A 20,858-nucleotide genomic window follows, 5' to 3' on the forward strand; every position below is an offset into this window, starting at 1 on the left:
TCTTGTATACGAAACGCGCGTATGGCGTATTTAACTATTAATCCTTGTACCTTTGATAACTAATATCATACAAATAATTAACAGGAAATATTCAAAAGTTGATTTTTCTTTTGAAATTCGGTTTCTCCTTGTTACCATAATAGTCCAGTCAAACTAATATTTAACCTGAAACTAATTTCAACAGATGTTGTAGTTCTAATCTATAGCATTATGCCCTTTATATACACAGAAAAAAGTCCCATTAAATCTAACTTGAGGAAAACTCAAAATTAGCCTTTTTAATTTCCTATGGAAATTAACATTGAAAGGGGATATAACTCTTACAAAAAAATAGTCTTTTTTGTCAGTAATTGGTTGTTTTTCTTGAAATTTATGAACAGTAGGATAGTTTGATGAGGTTATTAGTTTGTATTTGACTACATTATATAATATTCTGCTCATGAAATGTACAAACCCAAACTGTTATGGGTAGGTTTTTTTTGTGCATTTTCTTTAAAGAAATAGCAAATTTGAAGCTTTGTGACCATTTAGAAAAAATAATGTGAACATTTGGTATTGTTTTTATCTGTAATTTATATTTTTCAGCAACATACTTATCTAAAGAAACTTTAAACTGCAAAAAAGAAGAATACATGCTTCATTATTGTTATTTAATTTGAGATTCTTTACCTCGACATGTTGAAAATTTCAATAAATGGTCAACTAATTAATTACGAAATCTAGATTATAGCTTGATAAAAGATATGAAAACACCTTTTGAGTTGTTTGTTATACTCTAAAGACTGCTAAAAAAATCAAGATTCAATACATTCTGATGAATAGAAGTGGTAAAGCTATAATTTTGTATAAATTTGTATTGATATTTTTGCCTTTTTTGAAGGAGTTATTTCCCTTTTCAATGTAAATCTCCATAGGAATTTTAAATGGTGATTTTGTTAGTCTTCCTCGAGTTAGATTTTATGGGACTTTTTTCTGTGTATATTTGGTGTACAATGCTTAAGATTAAAACTTAAAAATCTTCTGTTGCAATTACTTTCGAGATAGGGTCAAATTTATTCAAGATTGACTGGACTATAAGCATGTATATATGTGTTGCTGCTTGATATCAATCAAAAAGTGAAGAGAAAATTATTGCAATCGAAAGCATCAATAAAGCTTACGCCTTAATAGTGTATCTAGTCAAAGTTTTCAACAAAATATTATATAATTAACATCTAATTATATATATTATTTGGTTCATAATCAAGTACACCAGAATCGTAGTTTTGCCTACATAGGATGAAATTTGAAAAAAATAGGCAGGGCAGGAGTTTTGAGTGAGAAAAAAAGGCAGGATGAGACACTTGCAAAAAGAAAAGTCAGGATGACAATTTGTCTAAAAAAAGTCAGAATAAACTAAAAAAAAAAGCAGGACCGGATAGAGTGGAAAATAAAAAGGCAGGACAGAGATTACAACTAAAAAAAAAAGGCAGGACAACATTTTTCATCCTAGCCCCCCCCCCTCCCCCCAAAAAAAAATCAAATGGTAGCTCCCTAAATCTGATGTCTTTTGGGTAGGCAACCAAATTTTTCGATGAACGGTGTCTTTTATAAACCGTGTATTAATCGTAAAATGAACGTTTCAAATAATGTGAACAAGCTAATATTATACCACATCTTCTCTTTTATAGTAATACCCTATTTGTAGAAAAGTTCACCAGATAAAAGCATCGACCGAATGGTTATAAAAAATAGAAAGAGAAAGAAATTGGTTTTGTAATCTGGTCCGCACTTTTCGCCTTTCGTCTAAAAAAACATATCAGTGGCGCTGAAACCAAATTAGGAAAGGGATACGAAACATTCTGATTAAGGCATTCATGTCCTGTAACAGGTCGCCCTGTTACTAAATAGCTCGCATTTGAGAAGTTCCGGCGTTATACATCAAACAATCAATTATGCCATATTATCGCTATTTTGTGCATTTTTTCTTTGATCTTTTTTTGTGATACTTTTTCATATCATTATACTCGTTTGAAATGAAAAATACTCTCTACAAATTAAGGAGGCACGTGGCGTAGCTAATGAAATTTACATGAAACGCTGTCATATGTAAAATAGCGATAAACAGATTATTATTGGTCATCTGAACTCGATTGCTTTTCTGGCTTTCGCCGTCCCGGCTCAAGCGAGAAAATAAATCTCTTTGAGTTGGTCAACGATAATCTATAAATATAGCTTTGGACCATTGTTATATGTGAGTGTCATTTGCCTTTTGCTTTTAAAAAACCACTATTCAATAATTTTGTTGAAATTCATCATTTGGATCGAATGATGTAATTCAAAGTAGCACTGTTGATAACATGCATACATATATCTATGGTTGCCTTATAGCGAAAATACGTATTAAAAAAAAGCATCAGCAACTTGTCAAAATTAGGTTGTCGTCGGTTCGGTTATGTCTTCGTCAAGGTTCTTTCGACTCCGATCTTAATTGAATTCATGAACCTTTTTTGTTTCTTTTATATTTTTATAACTTTTTTTTTAATCTGTTTCTCTTTCTCTTCAATTTTTCTAATGCCTTTAGGATTCTGCACACCAGAGATCAATAAAAGAGATTGAACCATTTTAGGTCAGTGCGTGGAAATCTGTTCCGTTACAGAACCATATATCCGAACAATAATATAAAAAAAATAATATCCGATGCACGCTTTACAAAGAAAAGTACATACTTAAATCTACAGTTTCACCATAAAAATAACTATTTTATTATTGTTTAGTTGTTAGAAAACTGTAAAATACCTTATCAAACAAGTTGACATAAAAAAAACAGCTACTGTGGCACAATAAAAAGAGAATTAATTACGTAGTTCATGGCAGATTTTACAGGGAAGTCGCATTATATATTTTCTCCATTTTTTCCAAGGCGAAGCCGAAGCGTAACTGAATAAATAAGAATAGTAAGATCAATAAGGTCAATTAGGTTACCTCACATCTTGTTTTTATAATAATAATAATAATAATAATAATAATAATAATAATAATAATAATAATAATAATAATAATAATAATAATAATAATAATAATAGTAATATTAATAATAATAATAGTAATTATTATTATTATTATTATTATTAAAAGCCAATTGTTAAAATAGCAATTGAAGGTCTTTTCACCCGAAAGATATCTATTTTGAAAATATTGTTTCTTTACATTTTTTTTATAAGGCAGATAACTTGTCACAACTGGTTTGAAAATGTCACTTCCGGTATTATTTTATAGTTTATTTTTCACGGATTCAAAAAATATGTGGTTCAATATACTTGTACCAAGGATTTGTATAGTTATTACTATACAAATCCCTGCTTGTACATTACACACATACAAACAATAAATACTTCCGAGTTACATAAGGTCTCTTCCAGTTGGCTTTGCCAAGGTCATATGGCTTGCAACCTAATACAAAAAGTCCCATGGCTTTGTCATGTACATACATATGAAGTAAAAGCAAAGTTGATAATCTAGAGTGTCAAATTTTACTATGACCTTTGGGCTCAAATTGAAGGTCATCTATCTAGGTCCTTCAAACAAAAGACACTTAGTCTATTATTATATATGGTGAATAAGTTATAATATCACCATACAAGTAGTTTTAAATATAAGAGGGGAGAACATCTTGCATACCTTTTTAACCAAATGTACGTGTAACGATGTGTTGCGACTTAAAATTTAGAAAAAATGTTGTCGATGTCTTTTATGGTTTTTGAAAAAAAAGTGAAACTACGCCAAAATCTAAATTTAGAATATGACCTTGACCTCTGCTCGTGGCCTATTTTTTTAACAAGGACCTGAAATCAAAATACCCTAGTAGGTCTCTATTAATTACGGTTTACCTGTTAAAAATGCATATCACTTATACTAAATGCATAAGGGGGAATAACTCTCATATGGAGTCTCATGACAGCTTCGGTCAAATAAAGAGTAACATCCTGAGGATATAATGCGCATGGTTGCGAAGGAGATCACATAACAAGAAAACAGGACTGGGGAGATAACTCTCACACAGAGAAGTGTTCGGCTTAACAGGGTCAGTTTCCAAAGCGTATTGACTGTAAGATATTTTAAACAAGTAAAATATGTGACATCTTTTAAAACAAAAAAACAGTACAAGAATGGTGGGGAAAAAAGAAATAATAATCTGAACAAAACAAATACTAGGTCTTTCCACCAAAAAGTGGAAAGACCTGATAACACGTGACAAACATTTACTAGATTAAAAAAACTTAACATTAACAAGCTGCATTTGATTTTCGTGAAATATTTTTTTAATTTAAATCAAAAACATATTAATGGTTTTTTTTAAATTCTTGTTGAAGACCAAAAACAGCAGCCCTAATATTTTTATTTAATTTGTCTATATTGAGAAACACTAATAAATAAGATAACATGTTAAAAGAGTACTTTAAGTTTAACTTTATATTAGGTCAACCATGTGTCTGACGTCTGTGCAGCAGTACACCTGATATCTCTATACTGAAGTGTCTGAACTATAATTGTTATCCGTTCCCTTTATCAATATACAAGATGCAGACTTTTTTTGAAGAGATTGCATCGTTACTTAATAAACTATTTTTGTAATTTCAGTGATCGAAAACGGCGCTTATCAAACATCTAATATAAAATTACGAAACTGTCTTTTGTCCTTATTTGGTAAGGAGGAAGTACAATTTAAATTCATTCTAAAATTTCAAGTCAGAGTTTTGAATACATCTGAAACAAAAATTACACATGCATGAATGAGTAGAATTTCTCATCATAAGACAAATCCTCTGCTGGACAATGCACAATGCATTTGTTTGCATCTGTCCTGAATCAGGAACCTCATGTTCAGTAGTTTTTGTTTGTTGATGTGGTTCAAAAATGTTTCTCGTTACTTGTTTTTTTATATATATATATATATATATATATATATATATTAGACGAGTTGTATATATATATATATATAGATTAAACCGTTGGTTTTCCCGTTTGAATGGTTTTACACTAGTCATTTGTCTGGGCCCTTTTTAACCTGCTGATCGGTGTAAGCCAATACTACTTGTCGAAGTCCTTACTTTGACTTATCATGGTTTACTTTTTACGATTGTTTTTTGTAATTACCATTGTTAATTAGATAAAGACTAGAGACTTGAATTTGAGTTGCGGTCCCTGCCACCCAAGGTCATACACTTTTTAGTTTACTAAAGCTCATTCTGAATTACCGATCGAGCTTTTGTATAAGTAGAATCTTTCGTTCATGTTTGATTTACTGTTTTGTTTAGTACCATACTTATAAATACAAAAAATATGGAAGGCGAAGCCTTTGGTCCTCTAACCAGTCCTATAATATATAAGACTTCAGAGTTTCATATCAATTACATTTGAAACGTTTTTTTATAATGTTAAAACATATATATATAATCAGCACATGTTTTGAAATAAAATAGCGTGATAAAAAAATGTTGTCAGCTTCGAAAAAAGGATGAGTTACATGTAGAACATAATTTTTCAATTTAAAGACGGTAAGAGATATTTTTCATACATTTTTCTGTTGTTCCTATATTCCTTTTTTTTTAAGTTTTGGGAGTGGGTTATTAATTTTGAATTTGCTACGAGAAAATAGACAGATCTCATAACACTTCGAGTTTTACACTTGATAGTAAAAAAAATATCCGATAAAAAACGTTGACTATAAATGATATGAAACTCCTAAGTCTTATATTATAGCACTAGTACTCTAGCTATTGCTGTGTCAAAACAGAACCTTATGCGAAATATTGTGCTGTCAGTCAAGATTCTTGTCGTATCTTTAAAATGTTCGTTTTTTATTATTTTGAAATACGACTATGTGTGCATCAGCGCCAATTCTTTTTGTCATGTGTGTATCACTTTGAATGAAAACAAATATCAAACTTGTTTCACACCTTCTTATAAAAAGAAATGCATATTTTAATAACATTTATAATTTCTAAAGCTTCACGTTACTGTGAATGTTATATAATAGTAGCAAATTTGATCAAACATCTTGAACGAATTTACTCAGTTGTAAGTTGCGAAACTGACATCATTTCCGGATTGCATAATTTTCCCGCCTATTTGTATAAAAACAAAAGAACACACTTCAACATCATAACCGACTATTCGATTCCACCCATACGTCAATCCGCTTGACACAAAAGCAAGCAGTAAAAGTGTTTGTTGCTTTGCCAAATGTCGTAAGCATAGTGAGATTTATTTGTTTGTAACAAAACATTACTCGCCTTTAAAATTATTGACTGGTTTAATCGGAAATTAAAATACTTTATGCGATTTCGTTACTGAAACACTTAATATAAAAGATGTTTTAATTTTATTTCGATGCAAAGCAGTCTGACGTAAAGTGTCGTAGAACCTTTAGAACGGCAGAAGGCGTAAGTTAGGGTAAGGTAAGACAATTTACTATTCTTAGAAACATGCATTTAAGACAATTAAAATTCTGCATGAATGTAATTAAAAGTCGTAAATAGTCTTTAATTGATTTTTTATTGATATTGAAATGCTGAATTTAAATTAGAATTATTTCTCATTCGAAACAAGGTGAAGTTATTGTTTAATTCAATGAATTTAAATTGTCTGATAACTTCTCCATTTTGAAACTTTAGAGATTTCCCTTGGAAAGCTTTCAAGTATTGCTTATTAAATATTAAGTTGTTGGTTCTTTATGAATAGATCATTGAATAAAACCGTACTTTTGAATTGAACATTTAATAAACCTCCTCAATTGGATTTTTTGTATTATCCTGTAGAGGCTTAGTTTCCAACATCTCTGGAGAATATGACGTTTCTCGTTAAGTAAAAATTAAATATATTCACACCGAAATTATACGTATTGCTGTAGAACATGAATATATACATAAATAGAAGAAATATTTTTTGTAAATTTTATGGGTGCCATCATTTAAACATAATAGTTCTTTGACCGTTATAACATTTCTGGTTCATAGGTAACCACGTCTGTGTTCGTATGTTGTTGTACATGTTTCCTTATTTGTGACGCCACTTGACCCGAGCAAATCGACGGGTACTACCACAGATTGAAGTATATACGCACTTTTATGGAGCACCCAAGTTGACCGCCAGTATTTTGTTATGTTTGTGTTGCCCGATCGTTAGTTTTCGGTATTGTAGTGATACTTGGGGTATCGGTGGTTTAAATGTCAGAGTAGTTTAAGTGTTGTATCACAAGAGTGTCATTACTAAAATTGTGAGTTCGGGTCATGCACGTGACAAAAGCGGTCGAAAGTCACTCATTAGTTTACAAGGATTGCAATTTTTTCTGCCGAAGGTCAGTTGATCTCTCTTAGTACTCCTTCTTCCACAACTTATAACAGAATGGCTATTTCAATATGGTCAAAATGAGTAGTGCTGAAAGTGTTGTTTAAAACCAAAAATTCAGCAGTCTATCATGCAGTGTTAATTGTTTGCATTTTGATCGTTTTCTGTAGGCTATCATTGTTCAGTCTGTTTTTATTCCACTTACGGTTTTAGATGGAGCCTTTGGTATCAAATCTCCCCCTTTTTTTACAAACTTGACTTCAAGGCTGACATTTCATAAACGTCTTAAGTTTGTAATTTACACAAAGTTGAAATGGTAAAATCTCCAAGCAAATGCATATACGTCAAAACACGTTTTTATGAGTGCGTATTGTTTTGCAAGATAAAAAATCGAAAAAAAACCTTACAGCACTTTCGCCTACAAGTATATGATAGCATAACGTAAGTTTTTATGCAGTGACACATAGTTATGAGAAACTTTTAATTGTGAAGCAGTGTTTTTACTATTCTTTAATGGGTATTTCTGAGTTATTTAAAAGACAGTTTTATAATTGATTATCGTAACCATAACAAATTTATTGCATACGCTATCTTTTGTATCCATTTTGAAACTAAAATATCTGATTACTTTAATGGGATAAAACTGTAAATTTTTAGTATGACATTACAGATGTATAGAAGAAAAATTAGAATAACGGAATAAGTAATTAAACTAGTTTTATTACATATAAAATTGTGTTCTTCGTGGGCAGTTGAATGTAAAAATATTTTAAATGACTATTTTAACTGTTTTTAAACATAAGAATTGAGTTATTTCTTTGGGAAAATACTTTTGAAGATTTCTAACTATGGATATTGTATATTCACTCTTTTACATTTTTTGGAAACAATGTTTACTTTATTATATTAATTAGTATATTGCCAAATATACAAAATTAGAAATATACCCGATGAACTTTATTCTGTTTCTGTATTTGCATTAGACCTATAATCTGTATCCGCAGACGACTTCCTCTTTTAATACAAAAACTACCATTGGAACTTAACAAAATCAAGTTGAACAATAAATGACAGAGCTTAAAAGACCAAAATAATTATTCTCAGAACCTTTAAAGTTAGACTATATTCAATGTTTGTAATGTTTAAAAGTCTGTGCCTCGGTACATCAAAAGAGTGTTTGTCAATCACGATGTTGCTCTATTTCGTGATATGCATAAGGCCTTTTATAGCTGACTATGCGATATGGGTTTAGCTCATTGTTGAAGGTCGTACTGTGAACTATAGTTGTTAATTTCTGTGTCATTTTGGTCTCTTGTGGGGAGTTGTCTCTTTGGCAATCATACCACATCTTCTTTTTTATAACACGTGGTTTGTGATATTCATAAAGTGATCTAGTATGTTACATGTGCCACCATCTACTACTGTAGTAGAAACAATCATCGTATAAACACATGAACTGAAAGCTGCAACATTAATGTTCAAACTGTGTATAAAAAATCATAACTACATGTATCACTGAAACCTTATAATTTCTGCATCAAGATCATATATTCAACCTTAACGACAAAAGTCATGTTCTATTTCTGCCCTATCACCATTTTATCTACTTTTACTTATTACATGTTTAAGGGTTCTTTTACTACATGTATTTACTTTGAATTTTTGCTTATATAGACAAAAGATGAGGTATGATTGCCAATGAGACAACTATTTACTAGAGATCAACAGACACAGAAATTAACAACTATAGCTCACCGTACGGTCTTCAACAATGAGCAAAGCCATAACGCATATTCATCTATGATAGACAATGAAATGAAAAAGATAAAACGTTTCTTTCGAGAAAACTAACGGCATAAATTATATACCAAATAATGTAAGCGGGCGACCAATGCTCTTCCTAATTTTGGACTGTGGTCTATCAGTACAAAATAAAACAAACTATAAAAATCAGTCAAAAAAAGCTCAACTCATCAGATGGATACAATAAGAAATAAACCTAACAAAAACATAGAGTGGACGTGGGCGGTACATGTACTTGTACATCCCATCACAAAAAGTACAGATCTGAGAGTTAACGTTGTCTGTTTCATAAATGATTGTTTACGACTTAGTCACTACAATTGTTTACCGATACAGCTCATATGCTCCTGCTCACAGACTTTAATACCTTTCATGCATAGTGTTCAATTTGGTGTTTGGTTGCTGTTTTTCTAGGAAATACCACTAAATGAAAAAGGAATCTGACACTATAAATCACTAAATTATAGTCATCAACAATAAAAAAAAATTAAAAACATTTTTAATTCGTAATTTAGATTTTCATGTATAGTGTTTTGTACAATGAATCATTTTTATATTATTGCCAAGTTATTAAAACAATAAGGATATGTGGTAATGCTTGACAATGAGACAACTAACCACCAACGTTTGAATAAAATAGAATTATAGGCGACCACGTACAACATTGTGAAAAGCCCATACGTGTGGTCAGCTAAATGTATTCAAGGCCCCGACGTGATATATAAAACAATTCAATTGACAACACTAACTCCCTATTTTATAACAAAACAGCTTACAAAAAAACAAACATTACAGATAGGAACCAATGACTTGGTTTCTCTGCGGCTTACGAGTTTAGATTCTCCTTTTGGTATCTTTTGTCTCATTTCAACTTATTGAGAATTGTACACCCATAAGAGGAGGCAGTATCAAAGACATTATCATAGAAAGAAAAAATACGATAGATTTTGCTATGCAGATTTATTTATCAATGACATGCAATGATTGCCACTTTATTTGAACGTGCTCAAAACAAAAGAAGTGTGCCTGCTTGAAATGGAGGAATTTAACATAGAAAACAATGGAGCCATTAATTAGTGGTGCACCCGGCACTGAAGTTGACGATCACTATTTACGTTTGATTTCGAATAGTCAATCGTGCTAACAAATTTCACTTCTCAAAGTAATTTATATATATTAATGTTTTTGCTTTTTTGTTGAAACCAATTCGTCAGCGTTTTTTCTTACATTTTCTAAAAGGTATATGTCCATTGTACTACACCAAAAATGGAAATAACCTCGTTTACAATAACGTAAATACTCTTTACGCAATATTGTGAAAATTCACTAGGTAAACCATTGAATCTCAGATATTCTATTAATTCGGATATTAAAATATGGATTTTCTGTGGGATGGCAAGTCGTGTGTCCAATTTCCTTGCTATGAAATTGACCCACTTTCTTAAACATTAACAAAATTACATTTGAACTATTTATTAGTCATCCTTTTACAATTTTGTGCAGTTTTACATTAATACAACTTTCAATGAATTTAAGAACAAATAGAAACAATATAACTTTATGATCAATCCGAGGTACTGTAAAACTAACTAAATTTACTTCATTATTAAACGAATTTGAATAACTAGAGTTGAAAGCTTTCTTCAAGTTTTATATTTCAAAGAAGTAATTATTCCGTATTGCATGTGCACTGAATACGTTACTTTTAAAATAAAGTGACAATACGAAAATGCATTTAAATAAAATTGGTATCAATTATTATGAGAATGCAATCAGTGCATTGATGCCACATTTGCTTTAATACATTCGAAACTCAATTCAAATACTTTTGGAAAAGGACTATAAAACATCAAAGGTCTGAATGTCTGCATCAAACTTTTTCAAATGAAAAACAATTCTTACGTTTTTCAAATGAAATCACATTGCTCTTTTCTGTAATCAGTATATGTTAAACCAAATATCTTATTGAATTCATATATCTAGCACTCAATTATTAATTCTTCTTTTTCTTTTTTTTTTTTTTTTTTTTGGCCAAATATACTCTTTTTTTTTACACAATATTATCTATTTTGTAAACCCCATCCATACCCTTAGATAGAATGCTGACAACATTTTACTGCATTCTTGTTCCCTTTGATATTGAACCAATTCTGTTTATATATATGAATACACATTGTCTCAGGTACTGTTTAATTTTAGTGTTCGCAGTGGCATACATATATAATCTAGGAAAATTCAATGTAAGCACCAAATTCAGATTTCCGTACGTTTCCTATTCTCAAAAATTTACTGTGGATACATATTCTGACAAATATCGCAGTCTTGTAAGAGAACGACCATTTAACTGCAGGGTGGGGAAGGGGTAATGGTTCTTTCGAAAAAAAAATATATCCTGAGACTCAATTTGTTGAAAAAAAATATTATGTACAAGCAGGTGAAAAATTATTCTGAATTCAAATTCCCTTAATACCTGTTAAGTTTTGAAAAAGATGTTGATCGATAGTGCGAAAATAAAATCTTATTCATAAAAAAAATCAATAACCCTCCCCTTTTTTAAGTTAAATGGTTGATCACTTAGTTGTTTGAGAGTTGACGATGCATCTATAATACTAAAATTACGAAGTCCAATTTGTCAGCCGTCATCACGTATAAAACGACGAATCAAAAAAATTCAACTTTATATATAACTAATATAGTACAAAGGTGTAGATTAAAAATTACACCACTCCAGGCTCTTTTGTTTTCCACGTAATTAATATTGCCAATAATTAAGAATTTCCGGGTCGAGTCCGATACTGAATCGATACCAATAGTATATTCAACTGTTACCTATTACCTCATCTGTATGTTCCGCATCTGACAGGAGCATCACCAAACGGTGTATTCGGGTCATAATCACAGGGTTGACACTACTAAATTGTCAAATTGTTACCTATAGTAGTATTTTAATCAGTAAGACTTTCTAAGATAACAATACAAATACTAAAAATCTGGACTAAAAATAAGGCGTATAGGATCAGTTTTCCCTTTGTTAGCGGGCATGACGTAAAACCGCGAATCAAAGAATTCAGCTTTATTTATAACTAATATAGGCCAATGCTGTTGATTATAAATACTCCATTCCACGACCTTTTGTTTTTCAAATAATTACCAATTATTGATAAGTTCCAGTTCGACGGATTCAAACAGAAAGATTTGAAAGCAGAGAAAACTGTGTATCGTATAATCGGCATTACTTTATCGAAGACAATACTTAATGCTAAAATAAGGCTTGCGCATAGTTATATACTTTAATTATCGCAATCACGGTTGTGTTCTAGTGTTATAGTATAATCCTGAAAATCAACTGAAGCTGCTTAGTATTACGTAAAAACTGTAAAAAAAAATATACACCCTAGAAGTCTGTATAGAGAATATTCGTTATGAAGAAGTCAGTATGATTTTTTCAGTTATTCTTATATTTTACTTATTTCCGTTGATAATTGACAGTATTATGTTTCATCGAAATCACTGCTTTATTCAAATTAAGGTATCAGTTATGCAATTCAAATAAGACGCATGTAACGTCATCCGATATGTTCTATTATAGTAAAATCATTTGATTTTAACTCATGTTCCTAAACAAATTAAGTTTCTAGGATTTGATCGCAAATTGGTTCTTGCTTACAGAAGATCCGAGCTCAGTGTATATTAAATCTAACGTCACTCGAGTTGGTCGACTAACTTGAACTGAATTTACAAAAGGCAAATTTACACATTGCAACACAATAGCTTATATTCTAATGCAATTATTTTGTAACAATTGTTCTGATTGGATAACAGCAAGCGTAAAATTCTCTATCTCCTTGTCTGTAACTAAGGAAGCCGACATTTTGAATTTCGGAATGTATTGACATGTTATTTCTGCAATAATAAACAAAAAACTCACTTGTTGCGCCTAAATATCTCATTTTTATAAAAAAATATTACATTCTGAAGCGGCACAGAAGCCAGAAAACGCCCGGTGTTTATGTCTGACGCCAGAAGCATACCTATGACGTCACCTAGTGTAGGGACCAAAGAAGATAACATCTTTTCGCGGAATTTTCTTAAATGAAGATTTTACACTGAAATACTGATTGGAATTTAATTATGAACTTGTTTTGCATTAGAATAGAGATAACTGTATTGTATTTGAAGCTTTGCGGACGTCCATCGGTAGTTTTACTGTCGCAAATACCCGTTTACCTGTCTCCGCTCCGCGTCGCCAGGTAAACTAAATTTGCGACAGTAAAACTACCGATGGACGTCCTTAAAGCTTCAAATACAATACAGTTATCTCTTAATTGTACTTTTAAACTGGAAGTGATATAAATTTGTAATGCTGATTTTAGAAACGTCTTTTTCTAAATGTATTTTCTAAACGCCTCATATATAAAGCATAGTCCCGTGAACTTAGTAATATTGCTTATATAAATGATTCACATCAGAAAGAATAATACCCGACTGATCACCCAAAGTTTGACATAAAATAAATAAGTTTAAAAAAATTATGATTAAGTTGTCTTTCTAGTTATCTTAAAACCGCACAAAAAAACATTTATAAATTATAAATAATCAGGTTTCTTATATGTGGTGACATATAATGAAGAAAAGCTTATAGCAGAAATTGAAAGATAGTACTGCATGTTAAACGTGTTGTACTGAAGCATCCGTTTTGCATGTGCTATTAGAATGCCAAGCATATATTGATATTCGAGAACGATTGCACGATTTCGTTATAAATGCAGGAACCGGCGTGTTTTTCCCAGAGTTACCTCACTCATTAAAGTCTAAATAGTTTTCGAAAGTACCAGGATTATAATTTAGTGGCGGGTTTTTCCCAGAGTTGCCTCGCTTTAACAAACTTCAATTTAACATCGGCGACATAGCTTTTCTGTTCGGTAATGATAATCGAAAAAAGGTTGATGAAATGGGAAAACAATATCTTCCCTCACTCATTAAAGTCTAAATAATTGTCAAAAGTACCAGGACTATAATGTAGTACGCCAGACGCGCGTTTCGTCTATATAAAACTCATCAGTGACGCTCATATCAAAATATTTATAAAGCCAAAACAGTACAAAGTTGAAGAGCATTGATGATTCAAAATTTCAAAAAGTTTAAATACGGCTAGGTTAAGTTATTTTAAGTTTGAAATTGTGCCAAGTTTATGTGAATATGTTTTTTTCGAAAAAATCTATATATGTGTAATCTTTTTAAAAAAAATGTTCAGGATATCGCAACCTACGAATTACGTTCTCATTTATTCACTTATATGAATTTTTATTGCAAATGTTGGATGTTAAAATAGTTAAAGGAATATATTGACATTTTTAATGATAGTGATGTTTTTTATGTATACTGAATGTATTGTATTCATAGTTTGTATGACACAAACACTAGTACCCTGTTGGTGTTTGCTTCCGATGTAAAGGGGTAGTTTCTCAATAAATATATATACAATAACATAACAGGGGGAACGACAGTTGATTCTCAGGTGGGGCGGGTTGTCGATAATTATTCGGTCCCCGTATAAGTTGGAAATAAATAATCTTGCTTTATCACACATGGAAGTAAATATACTTGTACAAAGAATATTAAGGTGTTTAAAATATTTTGGACCGATTCACTCGCCAAATTTACATTTTAATGATGTCCTATAGTTTAAGGCATATTGGCCCTAGCAAATACAAAGTCATATAAAAAGAAAGAATAACAATTTGAAGGAATATACATATACCGCATGTCTTAGAACACATTTTCACTCAGATATTCTGTTCCAAGCTTAACGCAATCGTTCTTTTGTCGTTTTTGACAAACCCAATACTGTAATATATTATCAATGAAACAGAAACTTTAACGTTAAAAGGGAAACAAGCGCGGTGAATTTCATCTCTAACTATATCGATTCACTTTCAGGCGGCTCTAATAGTCAATCCTGTAGTTAATTATTTTTTATTTTCTTTCTATTTTGCGAGAGAAAAAAATTACCCAGTCATGCATATTTTTTCTGTATTCAAGAATTTTAGGTCATGTTGATCTTATCTTTATAAAGTTTGCTGTTTGTGTCGTTATAATCCATGTACAAAACCAGACATGTCACAATATACTGCAAGTCTATTATTTAATGAAAGTTACTTTCGTGCATGCAAACTATATAATGAAGACCAGTTTTTAATCTTTATCTCTAAAAAATAACAGTAATTTTGATGATTGCTACAGTTATAATCGTTGTGAATCAAATAGTTTATCACAATTAACATTCTTCCTCTTGATAAGTTTTGATTTTCTTGTGTTGATGGGTTAGTGTCTGGTTGACGTACTCCACACATCTCTTTTTTGCCTACATGTAGAGCCCGTAACAGAGAAGTGATCGAATTCGCTTTTCTTTACCGTCAGAATAAGTTACGTTATCGACAAACTTATTTCAAAAGTGACATAATTTAATTTTCTTCATCGGCAAAATAGTTTATGTCCAACGTGTAAGTTTCCATTGTTTAAGGTCGAAGTTTTTTTACACGGTAAAATGTTTTTATAATCATTGGCATTTTCATTTTAACGGTAAATGTTGCTGAATGTAGATATTATATACTGCTTGCACTGTTAATATGTATTGGATTCAACACTGTAATAGTTTTTCTTTCGTCTGATACAGAATACCCTATATCTTTTCTTTTTCATACCTATCTGTTTATTATGTCCCCGGGATTATGTCAATCATGCATTGTTGCAATACCGACATGCTTGTACTTTGTCACAGAAAAAACTGAAATAAATTTCCTTCAAATCGAAGTAATTTTCTCTATTCCAGATTTTGTCTGCCTATTATTCTCTTTTCTTAATTTTGAGCGACTATTATATTCAAGTACTATATATTATTCACTATTGTTTTAAGCTCATGTGGTCCAAAGGATCAAGTGAACTTTTCTCTTCACTTGGCGTCCGTCGTCCGTCGCCTTGTTTAATATGAACATATACCAAGGTGAGCGAAACAGGGACCGTGTCAACGAAGCATTTTCTTTTGTTTTCGTGTTAACCTCATATATATCTTTTATAATATTTAATAACGTACATGTATTTATTAGAATTCCGTAAAAACTTTTATTTTGCGTTAATTGTTTTCCATATAAGAGTCATCCTGCCTCTCTTTACATATATATTCTAAAATACAATTCAATATATGTCATACAAATCTCCACATACATGTATATTTTTAATTAAATAAATGTGTAAGAATGGTACTAGGATCATCGTAGTTTGGACAGTCCTAAGACAGCTTTGTTTTACATCCTAAGACATGTCTCAGACACGTCCTAAGACCATCCTAAATAATGTCCTAAGACCTATCTTAGGACATATCCTAGGATACTTTCATTGCCACGGCCCTTGACTCTTTAGACCCTCTAGTTTATTACTTATTATATTTTGTTGTAGCCTTATCGTTTCTTTGATACTATTTTTTTGGCAAATTCTTTGTCCATTTTTTGTTCTCTTTGTCAATCCTGACCCGAAAACAATGTTCACCAAGGTCAAGCAAAAACCTGTTTTGATTTTTTATTCTCCAAATTTTCGTATTTTTCAAAACAGTTCCAAATTCCTGAAGTTTTATGCTTTACAAGAATATTTTTGATAAAATATCTATGTCAATTTAAAAAAAATATATATATACTGATTTGAAATGTATGATTAGGATATCATTATACTAAGGTCCGGAATTACATGACTTGAAAAAAATCTGTCATTTTATCTATCTTCAAAAGCATACGACATCAGATAAATATAGGTTTCATGTATGTACCTTCGTAGAAAATAAGAATCGCTATAGAAACGAAACAAAAACATATAATTTCAATTGATGACACAGTGATATTTATTAGTGATATAAAAGATGTTCTTTTGGATAAAATCGATGTCAATATAAAATATATAAATCTTTAATGTAAAGAGGTTATAAATTTTTTAAAAGTTGTTCTGTCCACTAGGTTCTGTATTTTCATCAATTGGTAAGTGTGTTGTTCTTTTTATATAATCATAATTTAAAAACATATTTTAATTTGATCCTTATTCAAAAATGCTGTTTTGTATCAAATTATTTTTTTTACAAATTATTTGAAAAAAATCTGAATCAAATCCATTATGAAGAAACAAATGTGAATTTTTTCTTCGCAATTAGTTTGTTTCATTAATCTTTTTTTCAAGATGTCAAGGCAGTGATATTTAAACTTATAACTTGAAACTTTCAACATGAACATAGTCTGATTTGAATTCGTTATCTATTTGCATAAATTTGCATGCTAAATTTTAGTATATGTACTCAGATGCCGAATTTTGCCGAATATAAACCGCAAAATAAATCTGCCAAATTTGTAAAAAACTACAAAAATGTCTTTTGTACCAAGTCACGAATATGACAATTGTTTATACAGACTTTTTGTTTTGAATTTAACTCGGAACTCGGTATTTTTGTTATTTTACTTTTTGTTACTTTGTGCCTGGTTCAGATTTTATACATTTTCGCTGCAAATTTAGTATTGTATTACTTTCATTTTATAACGCCCTGGCATTGGACATCGATTTGAAGAAAAAATGATTCGTTGCTGTAGTGTAAAATGAGGACAAATAGATACCTAACCTGTAATCGAATCAATACACAAGAATAAAACAATTTTCGGTTAATGTACAAATGACTACGATTATCTATAAAATATCTAAAATAAAGTGAAAATTGTAATAACCTAGCACATAATTTAATGTGACCTAACGAGTTGTTCTTGACACTCATAAATTATTCCATGACCTTTACTGGAAGCTAATACGAGAAATGAGTTACAATCTGTCGGTTGATCAACGGAAGAGATTAGCCAATCATAATGACAATGCCATTCTTGACCTTTTGTAGGGTATACATTAAGCTCGAGATAAAGTAGCTAATATTCCATAAAATAATCGGTGTTTGTTAATTTAATGGAGATTTAACTTAATATAAGAGATCAAAGGCGTCATTTAACATGATCAATGCCTTCAGACTTTGGTTAAACTACATATTGGATACATCGGAGAATTAACTGAAACAAATCAATAAATCAATTATGTGTCGAGTCATCTTGCTTTACTTCTTAAAGTGGACATTTCTTATTTTGAATGATAATTTTTTTTGTAAATTAGCTAATAAAAAAATTAGAACATGTGGTATGATTGCCAATGAAACAATTCTCCACTGACGACAAATATAACAATTAACGAAAAACAGATATGATATACAGCAAAACACGTCATATGTAGTTTTAGACTCCTGTCTTTGGACTTGGTTTTATATACCCATATTTTTTGAAACATTACGTTTACCAATTTCAAACAAATAACAACACAGTTAACAACTAAAACCAATTACTGTAGAAAACAAAGAAGACATTATTGTAGAAAAACAACAAAAAGATATCAGACTTTACGTTGGAAATTTCAAAATATCCAATCACATCTATTAGTTTTGTTACATTGTATCAAGACTGGTATCTCTATGCAAATACAAACATCCATTCTCAAATTTATGAATGAAAATAAAATCTCATTTAATACACAATATAAACATTTTGATAACGAACTTTTCGGGATTCCAAAATTAGCAGCAAGTATGTACCAACGATGAGGTCTTAAATATATGTCATTTGAAGAAAACCGATGAAAATGTAACCATTATAACATCATGAGCCTGCTGATTACCGAAAATAAAGGATCGGGAATTATATACACAATTGACACCCGATGAGCCGGTACATACTTTACGAAATGTTAAACCAGGATTTTGTTTTTTACTTAAATTATAATAATAAAAGGAATATTTGAAATTAGGCATGTAAGACATATATATATATATACGGTTACAAAACGTAACTTTAATTAAGAAAAATAACTTTTCAGTATTTGAAATAGAATTAACTTATCATAGATACCAAGATTAAAATTTTATATTTACCAGACGCGCTAAAGACTAAAGACTCATCGGTGACGCTCGAATCAAAAATATGATCCGTATATATTACAAACATCACGTACGGTCAGTTACAGTAACTTAATCAGATTGTTCTAATCATTATGCAAATCTCATACTGTATGAATTAGTAAGACTCAGCTGTCAACTTCTATCCCTTGTAATCACCCCGTATTATCCTTCCCAAATTAATTCTCAGATGATTTTCTCTCTCTAATTTTAGGTAAAATGCCCAGATATGCAGTTTGGCTTCTTGTTTTTGTTTTTGTGATATATGCTTTCATTTGGCCTGTACTTGCTGGTTTTGAAAAGTATTGTATGTCACAGACAGAACGGTATGGCGGTCATAAAGATGGAATTTGTGGAGACGAATTATCGCTTGTCGTTACTCTTGTGTGTGAAGGAAAGTTTAGTCTACCTAAAAAGCGCTCAGTTGACCATAAAAATTCTAATGAAGGTAAGTACTTAAAGGAACGTCTATTTGCAGAAATTATGCACATTTTCTATCTATTTTATTTATCCTTCTTGTGTAACAATCGATAAAAACAAGAGTAAATAAAGTTACTTTGAGATACTTATTTAAAGAAGGTACATTTCAGTATATATCTGCAACGGTAATAATAACAATTCAGATACTAATGATATGAATTGATCATGAGTGTCAAGTAATTTGAAATTAAAAAAAATACTATCTGATTATTTTTAATGTAATCTATTTTTTCTCATTTTTTTTATTGAATGTTTGAATGTGTTTTTCCTTTTTTTTGTTTTTGTTCCCTCTCCCCCATCTCATTATAATATACATGAAGTCAACTCAACAATTTCCAATTGCACTTAGTTATATGTGAGCCTTGATAAGGGTATTCATATGCTTGTTCTATAACATTTATTTAACATCTCTAATCTTCAGCATTCAATTATTCTCTATTCTTTATGTTTATTTTATCTTATTCTGCACTGCTAAGATATCAGAAGATATGGTAAGAGTGCCAATGGGACAACTCTCCATCCAATTCACAGTTTGTAAAATTAAATCATTATCGGTCAAAGTACGGTCTTCAACACGGAGCCTTGGCTCTCACTGAAAAGTAAGCTAATAAGGGCCCCAAAAATGACTGGTGTAAAAACATTCATACGGGAAAACCAATAATCTAAGCTATGTGAAAAACAAGAGTTATAAAAATTTGCTGTTACAAATTGCTAGAAATTATTAAAAATTAAGAAATGTATATCTCCCTCATGCAAAGTTCTGATTCCTTTTACGGATTTGACTATACTTTTTGGACCTTTTGGATTATAGCTCTTTATCTTTTATATAAAATTTGGATTTCAAATATTTTGGCTACGAGCATCACTGAAGAGACATGTATTGTCTAAATGCGCATCTGATGCAGGAAAATTGGTACTGTTAATGTTATTACAGAGTACAATCAATTTTATTATTTTCATGACTTGGCTAAGTACTGGTATGCAAACAGCGATAAAAGAATTATCATAAAACTACCCTAAAATACCACAGAAAAAAACCCAAACAATAAAAATTTAGAAATAAATCCCAAACAAACAGAAAACCAGCGATGACGATTGTGATGAATGCTCATTAAATATTCAGCGCCAAATCAAATCAATACACATAACTAGAGCATATTAATCAATTACGAATATTAATCCGGGTTTTAATTACTGACTTAGAAGTTCGCAAGATATTTCAATCTAC

The 20,858-nt window shown here is 30.7% G+C and overlaps 1 protein-coding gene across 4 annotated transcripts in view; it reads left to right on the plus strand.

The window, feature by feature from the left end:
* The window catches only part of LOC134686205 (con-Ins Im1-like), a 41,481-nt gene that overhangs the window by 11,327 nt on the left and 9,296 nt on the right, over positions 1 to 20,858 (plus strand). Inside the window, exons 1-2 of one of the 4 annotated variants that reach the window (XM_063545880.1) lie at positions 6,246 to 6,440; positions 19,365 to 19,598. In XM_063545880.1, the coding sequence (XP_063401950.1) occupies positions 19,370 to 19,598 (229 nt within the window). In that variant the 5' untranslated portion in view covers positions 6,246 to 6,440; positions 19,365 to 19,369. Of the gene's footprint in view, positions 1 to 6,245; positions 6,441 to 17,060; positions 17,157 to 19,364; positions 19,599 to 20,858 lie in introns of those variants that run through there. The other 3 variants (XM_063545881.1, XM_063545883.1, XM_063545882.1) reach the window with 3 other exon arrangements.

This window comes from Mytilus trossulus, chromosome 10 (assembly GCF_036588685.1).
Source record: "Mytilus trossulus isolate FHL-02 chromosome 10, PNRI_Mtr1.1.1.hap1, whole genome shotgun sequence".
NCBI lineage: Eukaryota > Metazoa > Mollusca > Bivalvia > Mytilida > Mytilidae > Mytilus > Mytilus trossulus.